Source organism: Misgurnus anguillicaudatus, chromosome 2 (assembly GCF_027580225.2).
Source record: "Misgurnus anguillicaudatus chromosome 2, ASM2758022v2, whole genome shotgun sequence".
NCBI classification, from domain to species: domain Eukaryota; kingdom Metazoa; phylum Chordata; class Actinopteri; order Cypriniformes; family Cobitidae; genus Misgurnus; species Misgurnus anguillicaudatus.
Genome location: NC_073338.2, coordinates 49,168,792 through 49,194,763, shown reverse-complemented (window position 1 = coordinate 49,194,763; position 25,972 = coordinate 49,168,792). Strand labels below are relative to the sequence as shown.

The 25,972-nt window shown below is 40.2% G+C and overlaps 1 protein-coding gene across 1 annotated transcript in view; it reads left to right on the top strand.

The window, feature by feature from the left end:
* LOC141349026 (microtubule cross-linking factor 1-like) overlaps window positions 1–25,767 on the top strand; it is a 76,571-nt gene extending 50,804 nt beyond the window's left edge. The window contains exons 6-15 of the mRNA XM_073857050.1: window positions 2,372–2,518; window positions 7,031–7,156; window positions 9,122–9,331; window positions 9,436–9,597; window positions 9,883–10,092; window positions 12,329–12,541; window positions 13,537–13,857; window positions 14,159–14,235; window positions 16,154–17,720; window positions 23,419–25,767. Of these exons, the coding sequence (XP_073713151.1) occupies window positions 2,372–2,518; window positions 7,031–7,156; window positions 9,122–9,331; window positions 9,436–9,597; window positions 9,883–10,092; window positions 12,329–12,541; window positions 13,537–13,857; window positions 14,159–14,235; window positions 16,154–17,720; window positions 23,419–23,634 (3,249 nt within the window). The 3' untranslated portion in view covers window positions 23,635–25,767. The remainder of the gene's footprint in view (window positions 1–2,371; window positions 2,519–7,030; window positions 7,157–9,121; window positions 9,332–9,435; window positions 9,598–9,882; window positions 10,093–12,328; window positions 12,542–13,536; window positions 13,858–14,158; window positions 14,236–16,153; window positions 17,721–23,418) is intronic.
* Window positions 25,768–25,972: the final 205 nt, after the last annotated feature.

Here is a 25,972-nt window from a genome sequence, read left to right as displayed (position 1 = left end):
ACATTCTGGAAGTTCTGTTTTGCCTCATGTGCAGATGTCATAAATCAGCACATTAATTGCAACAATGGTGACATAATTTATATTGCAATGCATGATGGGAGTCATGCATTTTATACTATGGTGGATGCATTGCAATTTGCAACATTATGTTTGTCACCATGGTTGCGATTCATGATATCTGGGTATCTGTGTGATAAAAGCAACAATTGCCTGAATGTATAAAAAAGATTTAGAGAGTCAGATTCGTGCAACCCTACAAAAAGCAACAAAGAACTGTTTTTAATAAGTGATAATACTGGTTAATTGTTCTTTAACTTAAGTTGTACCAACTGATAGCCCTTGTTTCCTTTGCAATATTTGATGTGTTTTGTTAAACACGTTACAAGACTACAAACTGAAACAAAAGCCTAGAGTCAAACTACCCAACTAAAGGGAACACTGATCATCATAATGGTGACCAAACATTTAAAAAAAACATCAGCATCTAAACGTTTAACAATTCTAAAAAAAAAAGTAGAGAAATGTGGACACATAACAGAAGGAAAGTGATTCTAGTTTTTTTCTTTTCAGCTGACTTTTATCTAAGGTCACTGGAAGTCAGGGGCTGTCCACACGGAGACGCATATCACTGTATACGTATAAATTTGTTATCGTATTGCCGTTTCGTCCACACGGATCCGCCGTTTTGAGAGAGTGAAACTGCTATTTTTTGAAACCAGGTCCTAAAGTGGATAAATCTGAAACCGACACCCTTGCGGTTTCGTCTGTACAGGCAATCCGTATATTTTGTGAAGCGAAAACGTCGTCACATCACATGTCGGAAGCGTCACATGTAACAGCAACAACAATAACGGCGGACTACGTGATTGTGTTCGTGCTACAGAAGCTACTAAAGCCTACTAGCTTTATAACAGCAAAATCTATTGCTTCTATGCAATTGTGGTGACCAACAAGCGATAACGGACAACACCATACGTTGGTTATGTGCATGCTCAAAGTCTTCTTCTCCGTGTATAGTGTATATCTGTGGCAGAATTACAGCGCCCCATACTGGTCCGGCATATATACTACACCGCTTTCAGTCGGTTTCAGTGGTTTCGTGTTTACGGATTATTTTTTTAGAACAAGGAAAAAAATGATCGGATAGGGAATGCACCGGCTTCGTGTGGACAAAGCCTCAGTTGGAGTTCTTGTGTTTTTTAGTGATTCTGCTCATTATCATCAGGTGTCTTCAGTGGTCAAATAATCATCACTCGATTATCACTTAAAAACCTAATTAACCAATATAAACACGGAGCTGGTGGTAATTTAACCCTGGGGATTTTGCTGTGTACGTCAAACTTGCAAGAAAGTCTCAGCCTACATCCCAAATCTATTAACTGTAGATGTCACACACTGTATAATATGAGATCAGAAAATTCATTGATGACCTTCTTTAACAGCTTAAGTTTGCTAAGCGTCTGCTTTCATTGCATGGCTGAGCAGAATGCTGTTGTCATATCAAATTCAAGCTTCCGTCAAAATCCAATCCATCTTGGACCCCAGGGGTACATGTTTGTAATGCCTGATCAAAAAGCATGTGACTCCTCTTCTTGCTAATCATAAAATTGTAATACCGTAGTAAAAAAGAAATATGTAGAAATACATATTAGAATACTTAGTTGGATGTCACATTAACAATAAAATGTAAAATTGTTAAATATTTTTATTTAAATATTTATTATTATTGTTATTATTATTAGTCATTTTCATTTTATAATTATAATAGAATAGTTTTCCAGAGATGGAAGAAAGGGTTTTAGGATCAAGATTTTGATGGAAAGTCTGGAATTTAGCATGACGTTTAGCATTTATTTCCAGCTGTCACTACACATTTTGGGTTATTGGTTGTAAGACTCATGTGTCCCCATCGCATGCGCTTCATAACCGGTGTTTTGCATTCTTTTTTTACCCCTTTTGGCCCCTCCCACTTTTCTCACTCTTTCTCTCTCCCTCATTTGTTCCATCCAGATGTTTCCGCCCATGTTTCTGTTTCTCCTTGTGCTTGTGCTCTTCACGTCTCTCTCCTATGCCACCATCTTTAAGTTGGTCTTTCTTTTTGCGCTTTTCTTCATCCTGTAGCCGCTGCCTCTCACTTTCTGTTTTTTATTTATTTATTATTTTTGGAAAATTCATAACCATTCTTATGTTTTTGTTGTTGAAGTACAGTGTGTCACACGACCTCACCGACCCTTCTGTACATTTCACACTTTTGAGTTCCACATTGAGTTTTGTTCTCCACTCTTTCTTGTCTCGTGTGTGTTTGTCGTTCACCGGTCCCCACACATCTCCCCCTCTCTCCTCCACTTTCCCGACCCTCCCTCACTCGCAGTACTGGCGAAGGGAAGAGCAGGACTGGTGCCTAGACCGGCAGAGTGGCCCGGAGCCCCAGGGGCAGGTCAGCGCTAAGGGGTCCGCCACACCCAGGGGCGCCCCTGGACACAGTAGATACATCAGGCCACACAGTTTCAGACCCGAGGTCAGTTCCTCGTCCATCTCCCTCTGAACCTCCACATAGAGTTTAATGTATTAGGGAAGGTTGAAAAAGTATGTGAAAGGGCCTTTAGGAGCCTGTTTGATTTGCTGAATTCTTGGCACACTAATACAAGAGTTTTCACCTTTTTTTGTCAGCTGGACCCCCTTTACCTAAATTATTTACTTGAAGTTAGTGATAGACCGATTAATCGGTCGGCCGATATATCGGGCCGGTTTTTGCGAGTTTTATGTGTATCGGCATTGGCCGATACGTGGCTGCTGTGTTCGCGGATTTTTTCCCCCGCATTATTTACAGACAGAGTGCTGGAAGCCGCAAGGGATTGCAGGTCATGTGACTAAAACCAACCAACCTTTTCATGACAACATCAAAAGCTCGGCCTAACAGCTGATCATAGCTGGACAAAGCGGGTTTTTATTTCTCGTCTCTCTCTCTCTCTCAGAGTGCAGTTCACGGTTCCATAGCACTCTCACCTGTTTTTACTATTTGTTAAATATATTGTTTTTAAGTTCAATAAATGTTACTTTTTTAAATTGAGACTTGTAACGTTTGGCATCATCATTGTGTCATTTTTATGATGCAAATTGAGTGAGCAAAAGCAGTATCGGCTCCAAATATCGGCTCAAGAAAATCGGCAGCCTGTATCGGTCATCGGCTAAGGCTGATTAAACAAAAATCAGGATCGGCACTAAAAATCCATATCGGTCGATCCCTACTTGAAGTACCCCCTGAAATTTTTATTATATATTTAAATAATTTAATAGCACAATTGCATGTTTAACTTTATTTAGTTTTCATCCGTTTTAAGGTTTTATAAGTTGTGTTTTAAATTTACATTATTATTACCTTCAACTGGTATTTTTTGTAGTGTTGTGTAAGTCACATGACATGCAGATTAAATAAGTAAAAGATACAGTGGAGGCTCGTGACTGCTCTTCCGAGGGGCGCAAATTCAAAATATGCATCACGTATTTTTTTTGTCAAAATAAGTGCCTGCTGCACACGTGTCAAAACCGTTTATGATAAAAGAGACGCTCACATTTACAAAACACACGCAAGACACTCCCTTAACAGTAAACTCAGATTACGCATGAGATTATGCGAGTATCTGGCAAACGTGAGCATCTTTTTTTATCATAAACCCTTTTGACGCGTCTGCAGCAGGCAGTTATTTTATTTTAAAACACGTGATGCACATAGGTTCCGAACACATATTTTGAAATGACGAACCACACACATGACCGGCTACATACATGTTGTGATGAACTTCGTATTGTGCGCCCTCGAAAAAAGAAGTCACCAGCGGCCACTGAAAATATATTTTTTGTTAGTAAAAATTCATATATTTAGAAGTTAAACAATTTTTTGCATCTCATGAATTTATTGTAATTATTTAAATGTTTCTGTAAACTCACGAACCCCTGCAAACCACTAGGGGTTTGCGAACCCCAATTTGCAAACCATGCCTTAACATAACACAACACACGTGAACGTAAGGTGAAAACTAGTGTAACACAATACGATGATAGCCAGTGAAGTCACAGGCAAATAAATTAAAAATAGTGTTAATGTAATACTTAGTGTGGGAAAAATGTTAACGTACTTACATTTTACATTTACGCATCTGGCAGACACTTTTATCAGAAGCCATTTACAGTGAATTCAAGGTTTACATTTGGTCAAAATGTGTTGCTTGGGAATTGAACCCTCAACCTTTTGTGCTACATGAACACTTTTATTAAATTTGCATTTTATCCTAAATCTAGAAAGACGACGGTTCAATCAGATCCTGACTTATTCAGTAGTATGGCTCCAGATTTCAAAATAAAAGTTTTATTCGATTTCAGACAGACTGACGTTTAAGCACAAAAAGGTATGCATGACGTTTGTGGCTTGTAAGTCGCTGTAGCTAAAAGTGCCTACCAAATGCATTTCAAATATAAATTTATTCTCTGAAACTAGAAAAGCAACAAGAGCAGAGTTGTTGGCATGATTAAATTTAACATTGTTTGTTTCACAACAGTTATTTTTGCACTCACAGCCACTGCTGTTTGTTTAAAATCACATTGTTTTTTTCATTAACAGTCGTCGTCCACCATCCACACACAAATCACTTTTAAAATGTAATGTTGATGTTCTTTACTATTTGTTTCGCAGGTAAAAAGTGTGTCAATCATTGTATGTATTTCTCATGTGTTTGTTTAAGCTAACAGTTAAGCTTAAGTTATGAGCTATTGTTTAATGTGGACTGTTATAACACCTTCCGGCCAGGGGAAAGGTTTATTAGAAACTACAGTTGCAGCGTTGTCGTGTAGTCAGTGAAACCAACATGGCTTTACGGTTACCCTGCTGAAAAACCAGCATCAAACCAGCATGGGAATTATGCTGGTCTATGCTGGTTTAGCTGGTCGTAACCAGCATACCAGCACCAAAACACAACATACAGTATTGTTCAAAATAATAGCAGTACAATGTGACTAACCAGAATAATCAAGGTTTTTAGTATATTTTTTTATTGCTACGTGGCAAACAAGTTACCAGTAGGTTCAGTAGATTCTCAGAAAACAAATGAGACCCAGCATTCATGATATGCACGCTCTTAAGGCTGTGCAATTAGGCAATTAGTTGAATTAGTTGAAAGGGGTGTGGTAAAAAAAAATAGCAGTGTTGCATTCAATCACGGAGGTCATCAATTTTGTGAAGAAACTGGTGTGAATCAGGTGGCCCCTATTTAAGGATGAAGCCAACACTTGTTGAACATGCATTTGAAAGCTGAGGAAAATGGGTCGTTCAAGACATTGTTCAGAAGAACAGCGTACTTTGATTAAAAAGTTGATTGGAGAGGGGAAAACCTATAAAGAGGTGCAAAAAATGATAGGCTGTTCAGCTAAAATGATCTCCAATGCCTTAAAATGGAAAGCAAAACCAGAGAGACGTGGAAGAAAACGGAAGACAACCATCACAATGGATAGAAGAATAACCAGAATGGCAAAGGCTCAGCCAATGATCACCTCCAGGATGATCAAAGACAGTCTGGAGTTACCTGTAAGTACTGTGACAGTTAGAAGACGTCTGTGTGAAGCTAATCTATTTTCAAGAATCCCCCGCAAAGTCCTTCTGTTAAAAAAAAGGCATGTGCAGAAGAGGTTACAATTTGCCAAAGAACACATCAACTGGCCTAAAGAGAAATGGAGGAACATTTTGTGGACTGATGAGAGTAAAATTGTTCTTTTTGGGTCCAAGGGCCACAGGCAGTTTGTGAGACGACCCCCAAACTCTGAATTCAAGCCACAGTACACAGTGAAGACAGTGAAGCATGGAGGTGCAAGGATCATGATATGGGCATGTTTCTCCTACTATGGTGTTGGGCCTATTTATCGCATACCAGGGATCATGGATCAGTTTGCATATGTAAAAATACTTGAAGAGGTCATGTTGCCCTATGCTGAAGAGGACATGCCCTTGAAATGGTTGTTTCAACAAGACAATGACCCAAAACACACTAGTAAACGGGCAAAGTCTTGGTTCCAAACCAACAAAATTAATGTTATGGAGTGGCCAGCCCAATCTCCAGACCTTAATCCAATTGAGAACTTGTGGGGTGATATCAAAAAAGCTGTTTCTGAAGCAAAACCAAGAAATGTGAATGAATTGTGGAATGTTGTTAAAGAATCATGGAGTGGAATAACAGCTGAGAGGTGCCACAAGTTGGTTGACTCCATGCCACGCAGATGTCAAGCAGTTTTAAAAAACTGTGGTCATACAACTAAATATTAGTTTAGTGATTCACAGGATTGCTAAATCCCCCCAAAAAATGTTTGTACAAAATAGTTTTGAGTTTGTACAGTCAAAGGTAGACACTGCTATTTTTTTGAACACACCCCTTTCAACTAATTGCCCAATTGCACAGCCTTAAGAGCGTGCACATCATGAACGCTGGGTCTTGTTTGTTTTCTGAGAATCTACTGAACCTACTGGTAACTTGTTTGCCACGTAGCAATAAAAATTATACTAAAAACCTTGATTATTCTGGTTAGTCACATTGTACTGCTATTATTTTGAACAATACTGTATGCTGGTCTTGCTGGTATGACCGGCATGGGATGCTGGTGCTAATGCTGGTTTAGCTGGTGCTGATGCTGGTTTGTTGCTGGTTTAGCTGGTGCTCATGCTGGTGCTGATGCTGGTTTAGCTGGTGTTCACTAGCAAATCAGCACCAAAACACAACATATTTTTGTTTTGCTGGTTTGCTGGTTTTTTCAGCAGGATATCGCCATCTGTTGGTTTGTCATGCTGTTCATAGCGGGTTTTTACGCGTTCGTGTGGACGTGGAGATTTATTTAAGGAAGAAGGGAAAAATTCTGTTTATAAAAAAAATTGTGTACGTGTGGACTAGGCCTCAGTCTGGGTGCATTTATTTTTGCATAAAAATTGATGGTGTCTCTTTGAAAGTGCTGGGATTTTGAGAGTGCTGTTCTGTGTTCTGGTGGGGTTCAGTTCCGTGACCCGGTGCTACCTGAGGTGGTAACCCCTACCAGAGAGATGCAGTTACGTCTGGACCATGAGAGGAGGATGAGATGTGGACCGGAGGAGAGAGAGAGCTCAACATCAACCGTCCCTCAGGTTACTGACCCTTATTTTGAAAAATCTGTACAACAAAACACTCCCCATTTATGAAATAAGAGCACATTTACACCTAATATTAAAGGGGCCATGGCATGAAAATCTGACTATTTCCATGTTTAGGTGCTATGATTGGGTCATCAGTGCTTCTATCAACCTAGAAAATGTGAAAAAGATCAACCCAGTAACTTAGTTTTGGTAAACCATTCTCTACAAGCACATGAGAAAATAGGTCATTGAAATTTGGCTCTTCTTGTGATGTCATAAGGAGCTCTTATTAAAATAAAATAATACCGCCCCTTAATCTGCAATATCCAATCACAGCACTGCCATTTAGTGCAGAGAAAAAGAGAGAGAAAATAATTCACCGCACAATTGAGTTTCAATTGTAACAAACCGCTCATTTGCATTTAAAAGGACACACCCAAAACGGAACATTTTTGCACAGACCTACAAAGTGGCAATTTTAACATGCTATAATAAATGATCTGTGGGGTATATTGAGCTAAAACTTCACATATGTGCTCTGGGGACACCAAAGATTTATTTGACATCTTAAAAAAGTCTTGTGCCATGGCCCCTTTAAGTGGACGGGTGAGACGCACCTGGTGTTTTAAAAGCCGTCTGTTTTGCCCACTTTCCACTGCTTTTGTCCTGATTAATCAGGAGCTGGTCTGTGGACGCGTCCCTCTGCTTCCATTAAAGGCGAGGTGGAAAGCACTTTGGGAAAGGTAGTTGAGCTGACTACCAAAATATGCACCCCGCCTTTAAAATGCAAGTGGGAGAAATGACAGGTTTTAAGACATGCACTAATATTATGTCAGAGTACTGCTGCACAACATTTTGTACATGTATATGTGAGATATTTCTCAGATATTTTAGAGCAATTGATAAAATATGCTTGTGCAACTTTCACACGCTCACAAAGTGAAACCGAAATAAAAGAGGCGAAGAGCAGCCACTTTAGTTTTCTCAATGATTGTTTTATCAAAGACCGCGCCAAACACTGAGGGTTCATGCTAGAAGTCAGGACCGATGTAAAAACATTGTGCTCGGTACATCACATTAGATAAATAGGCGGAGAGTGGGCAGTGTTGTGTGGCTGCTTGAACACATTTGACCACATGCGCGTCTACAACACAAAAGCAATCCGGTCTAATGCATTTTCGTAAGTGGACGAGCACAAAACGTTTACACCCGGTTTACATCTGTATTTAGCGTCGTCCACTTGTGATTCAATCGACCAAAACACATCTTAATAACAGGTGTAAAAAAGGCCCAAGATGTAACTTCAAGAAATGGTGACAGTATGGCAGTGTATAGCATTAAAAACAAATCAGACTGTTTGTTTGTTTGTTTGCTCCAGGACCTTAAAGGGAGACAAGGCAGCATTTTTATGTTAATGAATCATCTTCATAAGTCGTTATATGGTTAAATGACTCATTACCGGACGAATGAAGTCTCTCTCGCCTGTCCCTACCGTCTGTAGGAAGAATACCCCACTTGCAACTTCGCTGTATCCGACCCGGTGTCCTTCAGTCTCGCAAAGTCTCAGATATCGCGAAAAGCAGTATCACTTTACAGCAAACAACACAGAGGCAGGCGAGCTAAACACGGCTAGCGATTGTTGCAAATGGCAGAGCCGAGGAAGAAGCATCGAAAACCCTTGACGGAAGGGAAACCTAACTGGATTGGAAATAAGCTGATAAACTTGGTTCCGAGGGGGGAGGGACAACAGTTCGTTTTTACGACGCATTTACTTTCAGACACTAGGGGGAGCTCGTAGTGAAATATTACGCAGACTTGCCTGGTTTCCCTTTAACTTCAAATTCAAGCCGGGTCAACATTTCACGTTGCTCCAATGTACTCTTTGTCTTTTTACCCACAATGCATCTGTGCACCCGTGTTATGCTTCACCTGAGATAATCCTAACCCTTAAGACTTTTATCTACCCTGAATGTTCAGGATGAGGAGAGGCGGCGTTCAGAGGCGCGGCGAGGGCTCGAACTGCAGGGGCTTCAATCTCACGAGCCACAGGAAAGAGTCCTGCTCCAACAAGAGGTCAGGTTCTTCCGGCAAAACATGATCATCGTCTACATGAAGCTGCGATGGATCCTCATGCACTGGAGACTCGGCCGCAGGACGGACGCCGCAGAGGAGGGAGCGCATGTAGAGGTTAAGAAAGGCAGTTGGAGTAAATATTTAATACTTACTGGATACGTGCCATTTAGAGTTTATCTAAAGTTTTCCGTTGGTTATTTTTCTGCTCGTTTCTTCAGTACGAGAGATTGGAGAACATTCCAGAACTGAGCAGTGTGATTGAGCAGGGGGACAGCGAGACAGAAAGAGAAGATAAAGTATGTCACCAGATCACAGGAAGTGACATCACAGAGCCCGCCCCACTCTTGCTTTCTCCAGAGAGATTTCAGTATCAAAAACAGGTACCAGACAAACGTATACAGAAAAAAAGTTCACCAGGAAAATAAAGATTGAAATACTTTTCCAAACTAAAACTGTGGGGTTATTAAGTGTTTTTCAAAGCAAAACAGTTCATATGAAAATATTAGCACTAAATATGGTGGCATGTCTGTCATTTCAAATCTCACTGATTCCTCATTTGATCATTGATCTCATTTCAAGTCTGCTGAGGTAATATACAATAACTATAAAATTGCAACTTCTGTACAGTAAAATACTCATCTGGACTTGTCTGTCTCTCTCTGTAGGTTGGTGAAAGTCGGCGGGTACTGAACGCCCTGCGCTCCCTGCTGGAAGAGCTGAGGGCGGAGCTTCGCGAGGAGGCCCAGCGGCGCTGGCAGCTGCAACAGACGCTAGCCAATGAGAGAGCAACGTGGGAAATGCAGAGGGCTGAAATGAGGAGCCATGTTGCCAAGCTGCAAAATAAGCGTTTAATCATAGAGAAAGACATCACCCGTGTACAGTTAAAGCTCAGACAAAACACACTGTTTCTGCTTATACACTCACCTAAAGGATTATTAGGAACACCATAGTAATATTGTGTTTGACCCCCTTTCACCTTCAGAACAGCCTTAATTCTACGTGGCATTGTTTCAACAAGGTGCTGAAAGCATTCTTTAGAAATGTTGGCCCATATTGATAGGATAACATCTTGCATTTGTGGGAGGCACATCCAGGGCACGAAGCTCCCGTTCCACCACATCCCAAAGATGCTCTATTGGGTTGAGATCTGGTGACTGTGGGGGCCATTTTTGTACGGTGAACTCATTGTCATGTTCAAAAAAACAATTTGAAATAATTCAAGCTTTGTGACAGAGTGCATTATCCTGCTGGAAGTAGCCATCAGAGGATGAGTACATGGTGGTCATAAAGGGATGGACATGGTCAGAAACAATGCTCAGGTAGGCCGTGGCATTTAAATGATACCCAGTTGGCACTAAGGGGCCTAAAATGTGCCAAGAAAACACCATGACACCACCACCACCAGCCTGCACAGTGGTAACAAGGCATGATAGATCCATGTTCTCATTCTGTTTACGCCAAATTCTGCCTCTACAATCTGAATGTCTCAATAGAAATTGAGACTCATCAGACCAGGCAACATTTTTCCAGTCTTCAACTGTCCAATTTTGGTGAGCTCGTGCAAATTGTAGCCTCTTTTTCCTATTTGTAGTGGAGATTAGTGGTACTCGGTGGGGTCTTCTGCTGTTGTTAAAGCAAACACTCAAGCATAATTCCAATGCAACTGGATAAAGAAACAATATCCATTGCTTCCATAATGCTGGGTTCATTGGAAAGATGAACAAGCTTAAATTTCCCTCACAAACAAGAACACATTTCTTTGGTGACATTGATTTCGTTGGTGTGTGTGTGCGCGCGCTATTCTGGTTAAAGTGCCCATATAAGGACTTCCACTGTACTTTCTGCACTGAAATTGCTCATAAAAGAAACGAAGTAAGATCGTTACATCATCCTGTCCCACAATTCTATGTGTGTGCGCATGGGGAATGTGATTGGTCAAGCCTGGTCGAGTTCGAAAAAATAAAATGGCGGCCAAGAAAGTGGCTGGAGCACAAATTTAGTGTAAATAAATGTATATTTTCACTTTTAACACCTTTTAATTGCATTTCTAATGAGAAATTAGTATTATAGTTTTAAAATATGTGATAAATATCACAAAGGCGCTCTCTGTTTATTTCAAGCACGCTGCCTATGAAGTGTGTCCAAAAGCGTTTCCCTTAGCTGCCTTCATGCCTCCGAAGTCAATGCCTCATGAGGCAGCGAGGCAACAAGTCACGGCCTAAGTTTTCGGATGCAGCCAATAAGTCAGAATACATGAAATAGCTTTAGACTCCCCTCCCAAGGATCAGTACAATGCAAAAAGATAAATGTGACACTTCCTTAGATTTGTGCCCAAACAGGGTTTCTATGAAGCAACATCATTTACTGTTAGAAAGATTCTTTGCATCTGCAAAACTGCAGTTCTAAAGGTCGTTGATTTGAGAGGAAGTTTGTTGATTTGAACACGGACCAACATTCCTAAAGCATTTCAATGTTTGGCTCATTTTCATGCAATTTTTTTAATATTGAGAGATAGATCCAGATTTTAATAATGAGATAACATGCATTGACTCCATTCATTCATCTTTCAGACTGATAAAAGTGAAGCAGTGCAGTAATATTTGTTTAATTTCTTGTTCAGTTTACTGTATTTATAAAGCTGACTTGCTGTAGGGTATGTTTATGCTCTTTCCTATTAAAAATGATTTGACTATATCACACAGTAATACTCTCACGATGAGCTTGAGATGTCTTGTGTACTGTTTTGGTGCTTGAGAGTTAGGGAACGTCTTTAAATAGACAGCTATATTTATGCAGTGATGCAGTCTGGCCATCGAACACTGTCCTGGTTTATTTAAAGACGGCATAGTCAGATGAGCCCTGCAAACTCAGACTGCAGGTAGATGAACATCTGAATGACAGATGTGGTTTGTAGTACATGACATGAACATGCATGCACAAAATTGCGGTATGCACTGTAGTAGGCTACATGCAAATTGATTTTATTTGTAGTAAAAAGTGTTTTTTTTCATGAGGGTACACTGTTTTCTACCTGCTTTTTTAAATATTACAGAATTCATATTTATTCTTGTCTTATTGTTCTCTGCTTAGCTGCAAGGGGTGAGTGGTGAGTCTGCAGGCGCAACAGATGCCCTGCAGCAGGAACGTGAGGAACAGTGCCGCCTGCTGGCCGACAGTCACAGCCTGACACTGGAGCTGCGCTGGAAACTGCAGCATGGAGAGAAGCGTTGGACCCGCGAACGGAACGAAATGTTGGACCGATTCGAGAAAGAGAGGCACGAATGGGAGCACAGCTTACGAGAAATGCACCGCAAGATGGAGAAGGTCAGAGGTTAAGTTTCAGTTCAGATGCCCTGCCATGTTCATGCCACTTAAAGGAATACACCACCGTTTTTCAATATTTTACTATGTTCTTACCTCAACTTAGACAAATTAATACATACCTATCTTTTTTCAATGCGTGCACTTTATCTTTGTACAGTGCGTCACGAATGTGTTAGCATTTAGCCTAGCCCCATTCATTAATTAGCATCCAAACAGGGATGAATGTAGAAGCCACCAAACACTTCCATGTCTTTCCTATTTAAAGGCTGTTACATGAGTAGTTACACGAGTAAGTATGGTGGCACAAAATAAAACGTGGGGATAAAAAATTAGAACCATAATTGTATGGCGGAATAGCGCTTATTTTGCAGCACTTCGACCTTGGCATGCCGTAACATCATCACTACTGACTACTCCCCCTCTCTTCCGTCAATATTACTGCGCCCGAGGTCGAAGTGCAGCAAACTAAGCGCTCATGGAAGTGTTTGGTGGCTTCTAAATCATCCCTGTTTGGATCCTAAGGAATGAATGGGGCGAGGCTAAATGCTAACACATTCACGTCACACTGTAAAAAGATTAAGTGTACGCATTGAAAAAAGATAGGTATGCATTAATTTGTCTAAGTTAAGGTAAGAAAAAGTAAAATATTGAAAAATGGTGGTGTTTTCCTTTAAGCCCTTTTCACACAGATATTACGAAAAATACACGGAAAATGCGTCCGGGATCGTTTGATTTTTGGTTCATACTGCCAATTATTTTCCGGAATCTGTGCATGCATTCACACACATACTGTTTCTCTCACGTGCGTGCATTTTTGTTTATGACAAGAGCATGTGATGCACTGTTCTGTCATGATGGTGAATGATCTCACAGAAGCCTTTAGGCAATTGTACGGAAATTTTCTGGGACCAAAGTGCTGTGTGAATGGGGTTTTATCAACATCAATGCTTCAGCATGTGATAAACAATGCCTATATCTCCCCTTCTTTATTTCAGATGCAGAAAGATCTCCGTCATTCGGAGGGGGCTCACCAGTCAGAAGGAGGTTCAGCGCATGTCTTCTCACCTCAGGAGAGCCCATCGAAGCCTCCCAGATCTCCTCGCTCCCCCTGCACAGCTGCACACATGCGCTCACACTCCGACTCTGAGGCCACGCTGGATGAGAAGGGCGCAGTGAGCAGACTCAGACCCTCCGAAGGACCTCGGGTTTCAGAGAACCTGTTTTTGGACGCCCTCTCTCTGGACTCCCTAAGAGAGATGGAGGTTCCCCCTCCATCATGTCTGGAGATGGAGAAGCGTTTTCCCTGCATGAAGGAAGTAAGAGACATCGGAATACTGTCAATCCACAGTCAATGAATTACCGAGACTATGGCTGGAAAAATCACTGTCGATTTCTGAAGCCACTATCATTGTGTGCAAACTGCATTTACATTTATGCATTTGGCAGACACTTTGATCAAAAGGGACATCATTTGCATGGTTATATTTATGATGCTTGCAATCCTTGCTCCTCTCTCACCTGTAGAAGAGGGGGTAATATTAAAAAACATAAAATACTACTGTATGCATTTATTTCGGTAATTCAAATGCAATGATAATGTTTTGTGCTTTGTTTCAGGCTCTGAATGAGATTTGTGAGACTGTAGAAACGGATGTTTACCCGGATGAGGAGATGGGTGCCGGCAGTCTGCTCAGGTACTGTGTGTGTCTCTGGCTGTATCTTAAACGGAAGACTGCAACCTCCGGAGGTTGCATATGCAGGCTGCATACATCATCAAGCCTGGTTTATTTCAGTTAAGAAAGTGCTACATTCGCAAGTCATAAGCTTGCAACATTTTACGATTAGTAAACTTTATAACAAATAATATTCTGAAATAAGACCTATGCAGCCTACAAATGGGACCTCTGAAGGCTGCAGCTTTCAGTTTGAAAAACGGTGTCTGTGTTGAGCTGAACAGACTTTAACATGTTCAACAATAGCAAATTTTCAAGGCTAGTGTGTAGACCTTGAAGTCCACTTGACATAAAAATTTTAGTATTTTGGCTTTTAGTATGAATATGCCTTAACCCCGATTTATAGTCGTGCGTAAGTTCTACATCGTAGCTGTGATTGGTCCACCAGAACCCCTCCCGTCAGGTAAAAAAACTGCGTCATAGGTATTTCCGTTTGCGACGGTGAAAACAAAGAATGGCCAAGTTGAGGAGTGATTTAACTCAAACTGCAACAAAAGTCGCTGTTTATTTACTTCCATCGTTGTATTCTCAAATCATACACAACAAGTTGCTGTTTCTTCTTCGTTTGTGGGTTAACTTGCCAAGCTGCTGCTTCTTTGACGGTCGTGCTGCTACCCTGGTTACACACATGAATACTGCCTACCAGTGGTCTGCATGTGTGTTTGCATGTTGACGCGGACGACAACGCAAAAGTGTAAATGAAAACCGACGCGGAACCTACGCTGTCACTTACAGCCTCCCACTTCCACCAGATTCCAGGTTGTTAGGTAAACGAAACACTCTTGGCTATTTTAAAAAAGGCTGGAGCCACTCAACATTCCCAACCCAACTAACTGATTCAGTGGAAATTACGTCAACGCATCAAATACAGCTGTGCATTTCGAGGCACTTCAGTGGTTAGGGTTAGAGAGAGAAAGATAGGCTGTGTCCGAAACTGCCTACTTCCATACTATATAGTAGGTGAAAAGCAGTAGGCGAGACAAGTAATATGTCCGAATTCATAGAATTCCAAAAATATTACGCGAAAATACCTGGATGACCTACAACTTCTGGCAAAATCCCGAAGTGTTAATTTGATGGACCATTTGCTATCTTGTAAGACCCGGGAAAGAAGTTATCCAACAAACAAGAAGTGTTCTTTTATGCAATATATGCAAATTTAACAGCTGTCCCGTGTGGGTAAATTGCGCTAGTTTAACGTCATTCCAGATAACGACTAACTTGTTGTTATAACAATGTATGTCACATGATGTATCAACATGGCAGATGTAGGACGTCCAAATTCTATATTCTATATTCATACTATATACTTCTTCATCTAAGTCAAAGAGAGAGTGTATAGGGTATAAGGCTTTGTTCTCTTCAGGTCAGCTCCTGTGAGTCCAGATTATTGATTCACTGTCCATTTATCACTGTCCAACACAGCGCTTCATTCACCCCAACACTGTTTCAGCTGCAAATAACCTTCAGTATCTTTCCTGACCGCCCCAGTCTGAATCTGTAAAGATGAATCGATCTTGCTCTGCCCTTGTTTGAGTGTAGGTCAGCAACTACGTTTAGATGTTTAATATTGCTGCCATTTCAACAGGCACTAAGGAGAACTACAAAGGCAAAAGAATCTCTTAATCTCAGTCTTTACTACCTCTTCCTCCACACTTTTATGTTAACATATACATAGTGTTATTATTTAAGGGATAAGGGTATATATAAGGGAATTGTAATTGTTATTTTGTTGGCAGTAAGGCGTCATGGCAATGTTCCCAACCTTTTTTTTTTTTTTGCATAAAACCGTGTATTTGATTGATTATAAATATGCTAGTACGTTTAGCAGCACTAATGTTAAGATGCTATGTAACTTCTGACAATATTCCCTCCACAGGGCAAAGTCGGTTTGCTCCATGAGCGAATTCCAGCGATTGATGGACAGCTCCCCCTTCCTACCAGACAAGAGCAAGTCTGGCGAGCACGGGCAGGATGATGTAACTCCTCCCCTTTCACCAGACGACCTCAAGTACATTGAAGAGTTTAATAGTAAGGGCTGGGATCTGCCCACAAGCTCCCTGACGGCTTGCCCCATGCCCGGTACAATAATTCCCCCTCCCGTGACGGAGGCCTGGGCAGAGAGGACAGAATCCCGAAGGGCCGAATCTAGTTCAGAAGCATTCCAGCCAGCCTCTTGGTACCTAACTACCAGCGCTACCCTGACCACCAACACCATGAGTAGTCCCGAGTACTGCCAAAAGCTCCCGCTTAGGACAGCACAGGGATCAGAACAGTTTGGGGTTCAGATCATTCATAGCCCTGCAAGAGGGGAGCGGTCTGCTATGGGCCCTACTGAGCAGGAGTATTTGTTCTCAAAAATGACCAAAGTAAACACAGGGGAGGTCATAGGAGGTGCAGAGGAGGTGTTTGGAGGCAGATGGCCATGTGAGTTGAGGAGTCATTTGGAGGCAGGACTAAGGCCTGGAGAGCACCCATTGCTTTGTCCTGCCGTAGGGTACAGTTCACCTCTAGAGCTAGAGATGGCACGCAATCTCAGTGATGACATGAAGGAAAAGGCCTTTTCCACCCTCAACACCATCCGATCCTCTGCGTCTGGATCCAGCCCTCCAGAAAGGCAGCTACGAGATATGGCGTGTCAGACGAACGGTTTAACCTCACGGGGCACTCAGACCACCCAGACCATCAGCGTGGGGCTCCAAACAGAGACCATCCGCACCCTCACCAGCAGCCCGCACCGCTGTCTAACACCCAAAGGAGGCTCCACCCCAATCTCATCCCCATCTAGGAGCCTGAGAAAGATGCAGTACTCTCCTGTAGTTCAGGCCAAGTTCGAGCGCCCCTGCTGTTCCCCTAAATACGGCTCACCCAAGCTCCAAAGGAAACCCTCTTCCAATTCTGTCAAAACCGACCAACCTGCTGCCCAAGTCCGTGTTCCTACCCCAACAGCTCAGCAGCAAAAAGGCAACAATGAATCCGCTTGGGCACGCTCCACGACAACCAGGGACAGTCCAGTTCACACCACCATCAACGATGGCCTCTCCAGCCTCTTTAACATCATCGACCACACGCCCATCGCTTACGACCCTGTGCAAAAGTTCAACAAGTCTCCCAGCCGCTCTCGTCCCACGGAGGCAGGGCCTCAGGGGTCGGCGGATTCCAAATCTCCAAGCGTTTGTGCCACACAGGGGCCTTTGAGAAACTCTCGGGGCCGGTCCCCAAGCCCTGTGCAGCTGATCGTAGAAACGCAGGGCGAGAAGAATCCTGAGGTTATTAGCATCAGACAGGATCTGTCCGCTCCGCCGGGTTACACGCTAGCAGAGAACGCCGCACGGCTCTTAAATAAGAAACTGCTGGAGCAGAGCTTCAGAGAGGAGAGGAAACTTTCCACTTCAACTACAGCTGCTCAGAACAAAGGGGATGCAGAGAAACCAGGATGTCTTGAGGTATGTCAAGAGGGATTTGGATTTTTATACGTGGATGAAAATGTTTTGCTCAGCTGATAATTACTGATTGATCAAATGACTCAGGTTAAGTTCGAATGGCATTTTTTCACGGCGTGGTACGACTTAGATCGCTTTGGTTTTCCACTGCAGATTGGTACTGTTTGAAAGTCGTGGGTTTGGGGTGGTTTCCTGGACAGGGATTAACTTAAACCAGGACTAGGCCTTAGTTTAATTAGGAAATATAGGCAATGCTCAAGGGCGCACGAGAGTACGCTAATCTTGATATCTTAGCAGTCTTAATAGTCAATAATCTTAATTATTAGCAATGACGCTAATAGTGACAATTCTCTCTAACCTATCACACTTTCTCTGCACATCACATTTTAGTATCGCTATGGCTCGCTTAAAACATCAACCGATATGGTCCTAAAAAATGAATCAGCTACTAGTGGAAAAACCCAGCAAAAAGTGGATCATACTGAGTCGTACCGAGCCTTACTATGCAGTGGAAAATGACATTTATTACAGTATATTTCATTGAAGTGTTTACTGTCCCTGCTGCAGGATCCAGCTAGGACCGGCATAGGCTGGTGAGCTGGTTTTGGCTGGTCTCCCAGCTTGGTTTTAGCTGGTATTACTGGTGTAGCAAGCTGGTCAAGCTGTGTTTTGGTCACTTTTTAAGCTGGTCTAGCTGGACTTAGCTGGTCAGACTGGAAGACCACCTGATCCACCAGCTTGACCTGCTTTGCCAGGCTGGGAGGACCAGCTTAAACCAGCTACTGCCACCTTAAACCAGCAAGGGCCAGCTACCAGCTTATGCTGGTCTTGGCTTGATTTTTCAGTAGGGGTGTCTGAAATGTTTCTCCTAAAATTATTTTTCTCTAAAAAAATATTAGCAAGAATCTTCTGCATCTCCATTTGTTCTGTATTTAATTGAATCTGTCTAGAAGATATTAAAGGTTCATACAGACTCAGTTTGTCTAATGTTTAGTGAGCGTGTCATATTACAGTAAAGGTTTGACTGCTTGATAAATGTTTTGGTACTAAGATAATTCAGTTTCAAGAAGCAAAACTACATTATTGTTGGTCTATGATTTAGTGCTTTGTTTTGAAACGTTGATCAAATGACACAGACTAAAGCCTGAATGTATTTGAGCCGCATGCTGCAATGCTAATGGTAACTTAATCACGTATGATATTTGCTGCCTGTTGTTTCCTTGTGTTGAAAACTGCTTATGTAAGTACTTTAGATGCGGGATGTTTGTATTCAACGTAATAAAGCTGTGTTAATGTATGCTGCCTGTCCATTTGAAGATTGATCCCTTATATAAACGTGCAAGACCACTGTCAACACATAGATGAACCAAATCCCAAGGGTACATTTACAGATTTTAACACGGTTGAAGACAGATGGTTCTTTATGTCCAATTGATGTTATTCTGAGTCAATGATTTATTTATTTTTTACATGTATTAATTCAATCTTTAATATATAAAGCGGTTAATAGATGGGATGAAAAATGTATTAATATCTTTTAAAAAATGTAAAAAATAACCATGGTTATTATTTTTTGAAATATATTTTTTAATATATTTTTGTGTATTAAATACAATTTGTAAACAACAATATTTGGTTACTGTAGCAAAACCGTGGTTAATTTATGTAACTAAGCATGTTTTTTTTTTTTTTTGCAGTAAAGCCATGGTTTTTTTAGGGTAAAAGTAGATGTCTCTTTTCTGGATTCGTAGAGTAATGTCACTGATGGGTTTTATGTTATATTATATTGTTCTCTATGCAGTGATGCTACTTTTACAGGTCAAAACTTTGGACGCTCCGTGACCTGTCTGGATTTAGCTGCTTCAGTTCAGGGATTCAGCGCTCCTGCTGTGCTTGTGTGATTTTGATGAGTGTGTTTATTCTTGTTTTTCTGGGTTATCTTCAGAACCATACCGTAATACTAACCGCACCCTGGGGACTGTAACACAGCGCTGTAAGTTTCACCGCTCTTCCCTGACCTCTGACCTCACAGTGCTCTCACTTGTGTTCGTCTCTGTGGTTTCAGTGGATTTGTTTCACCGCATGCCACACAATTTTCAGACTCTGTCTCACTGCTATGCATTATGGGAAATAACATACCTGCTTTGTTGTGGTCACACTCTCTCCTCATGTAGGTGTGAGCATGCACATCGTCTGATATTAATTGACATCATTGATAAACAGTTATCCAAAAAGCCATTGGTTTAGGGGAGATCAAGTCATGGACCGTAATTGATTTTTAATCCAAGGTTTGAGTTCCAATTTTTCATACGTTTTTTTTTATAAAGTCGCTTCAAAAAGTTCAAAACATCAAACCAGGTTGCATATGAGGTAATATGAGGGTTCATTTACACGTCATTTTCAGTCAAAACAAGTAAAGTTTGTGTGGTTTGGCTGTTCGTTTACATGACAACAGGGGCATGTTCAATCTCACACCGGTGCGCAACGTTTTGCTACGGTTTCCGGGTTGAACGACATGTTTCCTTTAAACGGTGTGCAACGGAATGCAACAGGTTTTAGAAGCGTTTTCTCTTGTTTGGTGGGTGTGTCAGAAATGTCAGCCCAATCAGTGGCAAGATGTATAAAACCACGCGATAATAAAGAGACAGCTCGCTCAATGGTTCAAGTTGGAATGTTGTCTTTCATTCTGGACACCAAGGTCAGTGACTGTAACATCGAGGGTATTTTACAGTATTAAACACACATTTATAACGATTTGATCAGTCCTCAGAAACATTTAAAAAAGAACACAAAGAATGGCCTCTCAGCTACCGTAGTTGCAACGCTTACGTCATCACAACAGAGTGTTCAATGCATCACCGTTTCTGTTTAATAAACGTTGTGCAACGTTTTGTCGGGGCTGAACGCAGCCAGCAGTTTGCGGTCCTGAAAATGCAAACTCTGTTTTTTTTAATACAAAGCCCTGTAGTCGTGTCTACATAATTTTAAATATTTTAAATGGCCAAAAATATATGCACTGAAATATATTTTGAAATATGTTTACAAATAAAAATATATATAAAAAATATATATAGGCTACTTTTGTATATTTTTAAAATATTTTTAAAATAAATATATTTTAAAGCATTTATATTAACTTTGCATTTGAAGAAAAACTTGTAAACTTGTAAAAAAAACTGTAAACATAGCTTAATATTTTATACATACATATACATTTTATACAAATGTATTTACTATTTTATTATTGGAAAAATATATTTTTTGCTGTATGGGTTGGCTGGCATGTGTAATACTCGTAATAATGTGTAATATGCGTAATAATGTGTAATATGCGTAATAATTTAGTCATGCTTGTGGATCTGTGTAAACGCAGATTTTATTGTGTCGATGTAAAAAATATCAAAAACGCAAAGGAAAAAAATTTGTTTTTTACTGCATTGCTGTCGTGTAAACGTAGGCTAAAAAAGAGAAGATTTCACAGTTAAGATTTTGACTGATTTGAAATTAGACAAACAGATTGGTTTATAGATTCAGTAGCAACATAAACAAGCGGTTGTCGTGGTCCGCACGTAACTTCCGGTAAACTCCGCTAAGAATAAATAACAACAAAGTTCTTTAAACGTAGTTTATTTAACAAGCAAAAAAACAACACATAGATTATGGATCCGAACTTTACTTCCGTTATTTTTTTATGGACTGACTAGTTTCTAAACTGATCTCTTGAACAAATGCCTCGTCGAAAATAACAAATGTTTTGGTTTCCTAGGTAATCTGTGTGTTGTTTTTTGCTCGTTATATAAATAAACTACGTTTAAAGAACTTTGTTGTTATTTATTCTTAGCTGAGTTTAAACCGGAAGTGCGGACCACGTTACTGGTGAAACCGTCTATACTGTTCAGAATAAAGACCAAAAGTATTTAGATATTTCTATTAAATATTTATGTCTAGATGTTATTAGATTGATAAAACATAAAGTTGGCAAACAAATAATTGATTTTAGAGCAAACATATTCATCTGACTATAAGTTAACTCAGGTAAAATCTTAATGATTATGGACAACAACAAGGTCGTCTTCTCAGCTGTGTTTGCGTCATATATTTGTGTGTGAATTGTTTGTAATTATTATGTATATATAAATAAACAAATACATGTATAAATTTAAGAAAAATATTATTTATGTATTTTTTTATATATACAGTAATATAAAATACACACAAATGTAAATGTTTTTAGATACATACATGCATGTGTGTGTATTTATATACACAAAGTAATTACACACAGTGCACACATTATGAAAAAATAAACTTTTATTTTGTATGCTATTAATCGCGAGTAATCTTTTGACAGCCCTAATGTACGCAGATATTTCTTGAGGTGACGCTGTGTTTACAGAGGATAAAAGATTGGATTGGGAAAGCTCTTGCTTAAAACTTTCCCTGTCAGTGGGTTTTTTTGTAAAAAGTTGTCAGCCAGCGCCAGCATTCTTCATGATTTTCACAAAAGTTTAATGCCTTCCAGAAAATGTTCTTTAAATAAACAAGCAATATATCAAATGAAAGAACAGACCATCTGCTTTAAAAAAAAAAGTTTCATCCTACCTTCTATTTTTATCACCTCTCAAATATGCGTAGGTTTCTTTAAAAACACCCAATTTTGAGCAAACAGCTGAAATAATTCAATTTTTGTGAAGGACATTTGAGATCAGATTCAGAGCAATCTTTAAAACATAGGAGTTCTTTCTCTTTCACGTGAGGCGCTACTTCCGGGTTGTATAAGTTGCGTGACACCCCCTGGTGGATATTAGCGGTATTGCGGAAAGCCGGAAATTCTCGTCATTGCGTTTTCTCTTAATTGACAAGGCGGGGAAAGAGTTAAAACACCTAAAACGTCTAAAATAAAATGCAACTTGTTTTGATGTTTTGTTCTGACAATGACATTTACAACGAGTGTCCACATGCCATTTGAGGCATCCGTGTATTAACCTCACATGTGGCTTTTTGAATGGTGTAACATTTATTAATATATAATCACTTTTTAATTTTTCATAGGTCCTTTGGCTGTTATGTGTGTTTGTACTTCCATGATTTTAGTTGGTTTCAAATTGTCTTTTACAGTCAAACATGTATGCGGATGAAGACCACAGTCTAACATCTTGGGCTCTTTCTGGGGTTTCTGTCCTTTTACCATGTTTACGGTCTCGTGTTAACAGGACCTGCTCAGCATGTTAGTTTTGTGTTGGATAATGTGGCTGGTGTCAGTGTTGGCTGTGTGTATTAACACCTGCTGCTAATGCTGAACATCATCACATAACATCTAACAGTGTGACGTAATCTCAGTGTTAGTGGTGATAACACGCTTGGTTGAGATCTTCACAGGTTAAAGGGCTTTACTTTTTAAATGTATGAGCAACAATGTCATTGGTGTGTTACTAGCCTTCAATATTAAAGATATCAAGGTTATATTTTCACATTATTTAGGTCTACAATCATATTATGATTTTATGTAGAAAACAGTAAACCACAAAAAAAATCATCTTTTGACAAAAAGCACACAAAGGGCATTGTTTCATCCTATATGATGTCATTCAGGTGATGGGTAGATGTGTCATGTTTCCATTGGGATGTATTATGTATGAGCTACCAGATGTCTGCATGGGACAATCAACTTTAAGCTTATGGTTTTATTTTCTCAATGTAGGACTTGCCACGTTCACCAGTTGCCCCGCCTCTGGACTCTCGCTTCCTGCGTCCGGCACGCCCCGCAAACCGACGCCCACCGTCCCGCTGGGCTGCCCACTCGCCGTCATCGTCCCCCAACTACAAAGATCGTACGGAGTTCCGTTTCCCCTCGCCAGTCAGAGCGGTTCAGACCATCCCAGAATCAGAGGAACCCGGTCAGGAGGTTAACCTTTAACCAGTCTGAGCTAATCTACATTACACCGCTGCTTCCTTGCAACTTAGGCATCATTTTGTTTTGGATTTTTTTAAACCAGCCGGTTTATCATTACAGTTTTTCTTTCCTGTCTGGAATAGCGTGATGGATGAAAAAAGCTCAGGGCTGATAACCAGAAGTATGGAGCCAGCACCGTAGTGCCCTTGAGCAAAGCAGGCTGTGTTTGGAATTGAATGCTAGTATACTATTTACTGCACAGTATATACTGTATCCTCTATACTGCCTACTGTCGTTTTCAAAAAGTATGTACTCTGTCAGAAAAAAATAACAATAATAATCCTTGACTGTCACCGGGGCTGCAGTACACTTTAAGAAAGTACACGTTTGCACCTAAAGAGTTCATATAGTACCTAAAAAAAGTAATGTACACACATCTGTACCTAAGTGGTACATATTAGGACTTTTTTTAAAGGGTACTGCCTCAGTGACAGCTTGGGACTTTTCTTCTGACAGTGTAGTATGTACCCGTAAACTTTGACTTCATTACATTAGCACATTTAAATACGAGCGACATTGAGTTAGCTGGATAAATAAATTAGGTTATTTTGCACCGTTAATCAAATTATGTCTAAAAACAAAGATTTATATTTTTTGTAAATTATTACTTTCGGTTCAGTGGTCACATTGGAAAGGGTTTAAATGGGTCATATTATGATTTTTTTTTAAAAGATGTAGAATAAGTCTTTGGTGTCCCCAGAGTATGTATATGAGGTTTTAGCTCAAAATATCCCACAGATCATTTATTATAGCAGGTTAAAATTGCCACTTTGTAGGTGTGAGCAAAAATTTGCTGTTCTCAGTCTGTCCTTTTAAATGAAAATGAGCTGTTGAAATGCAAACACTGATCACCATAATGGTGTTTTGTTGAAAATTGTGCTGTCAATAATTTTTTTTCTCTTTCTCTCTGCACTAAATGCCAATGCCGTGGTTGGATAGTGCAGATTAAGGGGCGGTATTATTGTCACAAAACGAAATCTAAATGATCAAATCGTTCACATGCTTGCAGTTACTGGGTTGTTCTTTTTCACATTTTCTAGGTTAATGCAAGCACTAGGGACCCAATTATAGCACCTAAACATTTTCGTGCTATGACCCCTTTAAAGTCGCCATGAAACAGAAGTAGCAATTGTCAATTTTTCCATATCATACACATATACAAGTGAAACAGCTTTTGACATGAGAAAAGATGTAGGGTGGGACTTGGTTTCATCCGTAAAGAACTGATTGGATTGTAGGAAGTTGGGATGAGTTGCTAATCGCTTCGATCTCTTACTGGTCGAAACAGGTCTTCGATAGCCCCGCCCTCGCGCTATTCCTCGTGACAGGAAGTGAAGAGAGGCGATTTTTTTGAGAAGGGGAGGAGGATAATGTTTTTGATTTAAAGATTAATAAAAAAAATGAAGTGCACAGATTAGTAATTTAAAAAAAAAAACGACTTAATATTTTATAAAATGTTTGTTTTTAATTTCAATTTCATGGTGACTTTAATACATTGCATTGTGGTAAACAGCCATTCTTATGTTCTCCAACTGCACATTTTAACAAATGTTTGTGCACTTTTAAATATTAAGGTGCTACACAGTGCCATAGAGGAACTATTTTTGGTGTTATGGTTCCATAAAGAACCTTTAAAGGGACTGTAAGTAGGATTTTAAGTGTTTTATTAATCAAAATCAATGTCTTATTCATAAATATGTCCTCGTTGGTGTCAAATGACCTCTGCCAGTGATCTGACTTTTCTTTGTAAGCTTAGAATTTCTTCTCTTTACTTTCATTGAAGCATCCATATCGTTCCACCGTATTGATAAACTATAATAGCAGAGAGGGACAAAAAGCACTAGCCTACCGCAACGCGTTTTCATTCAGAACACGTGAACCAGCTGAAACGGACAAGGAGATCGATGGGTACATAATGGCTACCATAGTTGCAACACGCATTTGGAAAGGCGAGGCGCTAGAGAGCACTGTTCGTTTGAATGCAAAATACAATTTCACCACTAGATGGGGGTAAATCCTACTTATTGTCCCTTTAAAGGGATAGTGCACCCAAAAATGAAGATTCTGTCATCATTTGCTCACTCTCATGTTGTTACAAACCTGTATAAATTTCGTTGTTCTGATGAACACAAAGGAAGATATTTTGACAAATGTTTGTAATCAAACCGTATGTGGACCGCATTTACTTCCATAGTATTCTTTTTTCCCACTATGGAAGTGTTTGAGGTCCACAAACGGTTTGGTTACAAACATTTGTCAAAATATCTTCCTTTGTGTTCATCAGACCAGTGAAGTTTATGCG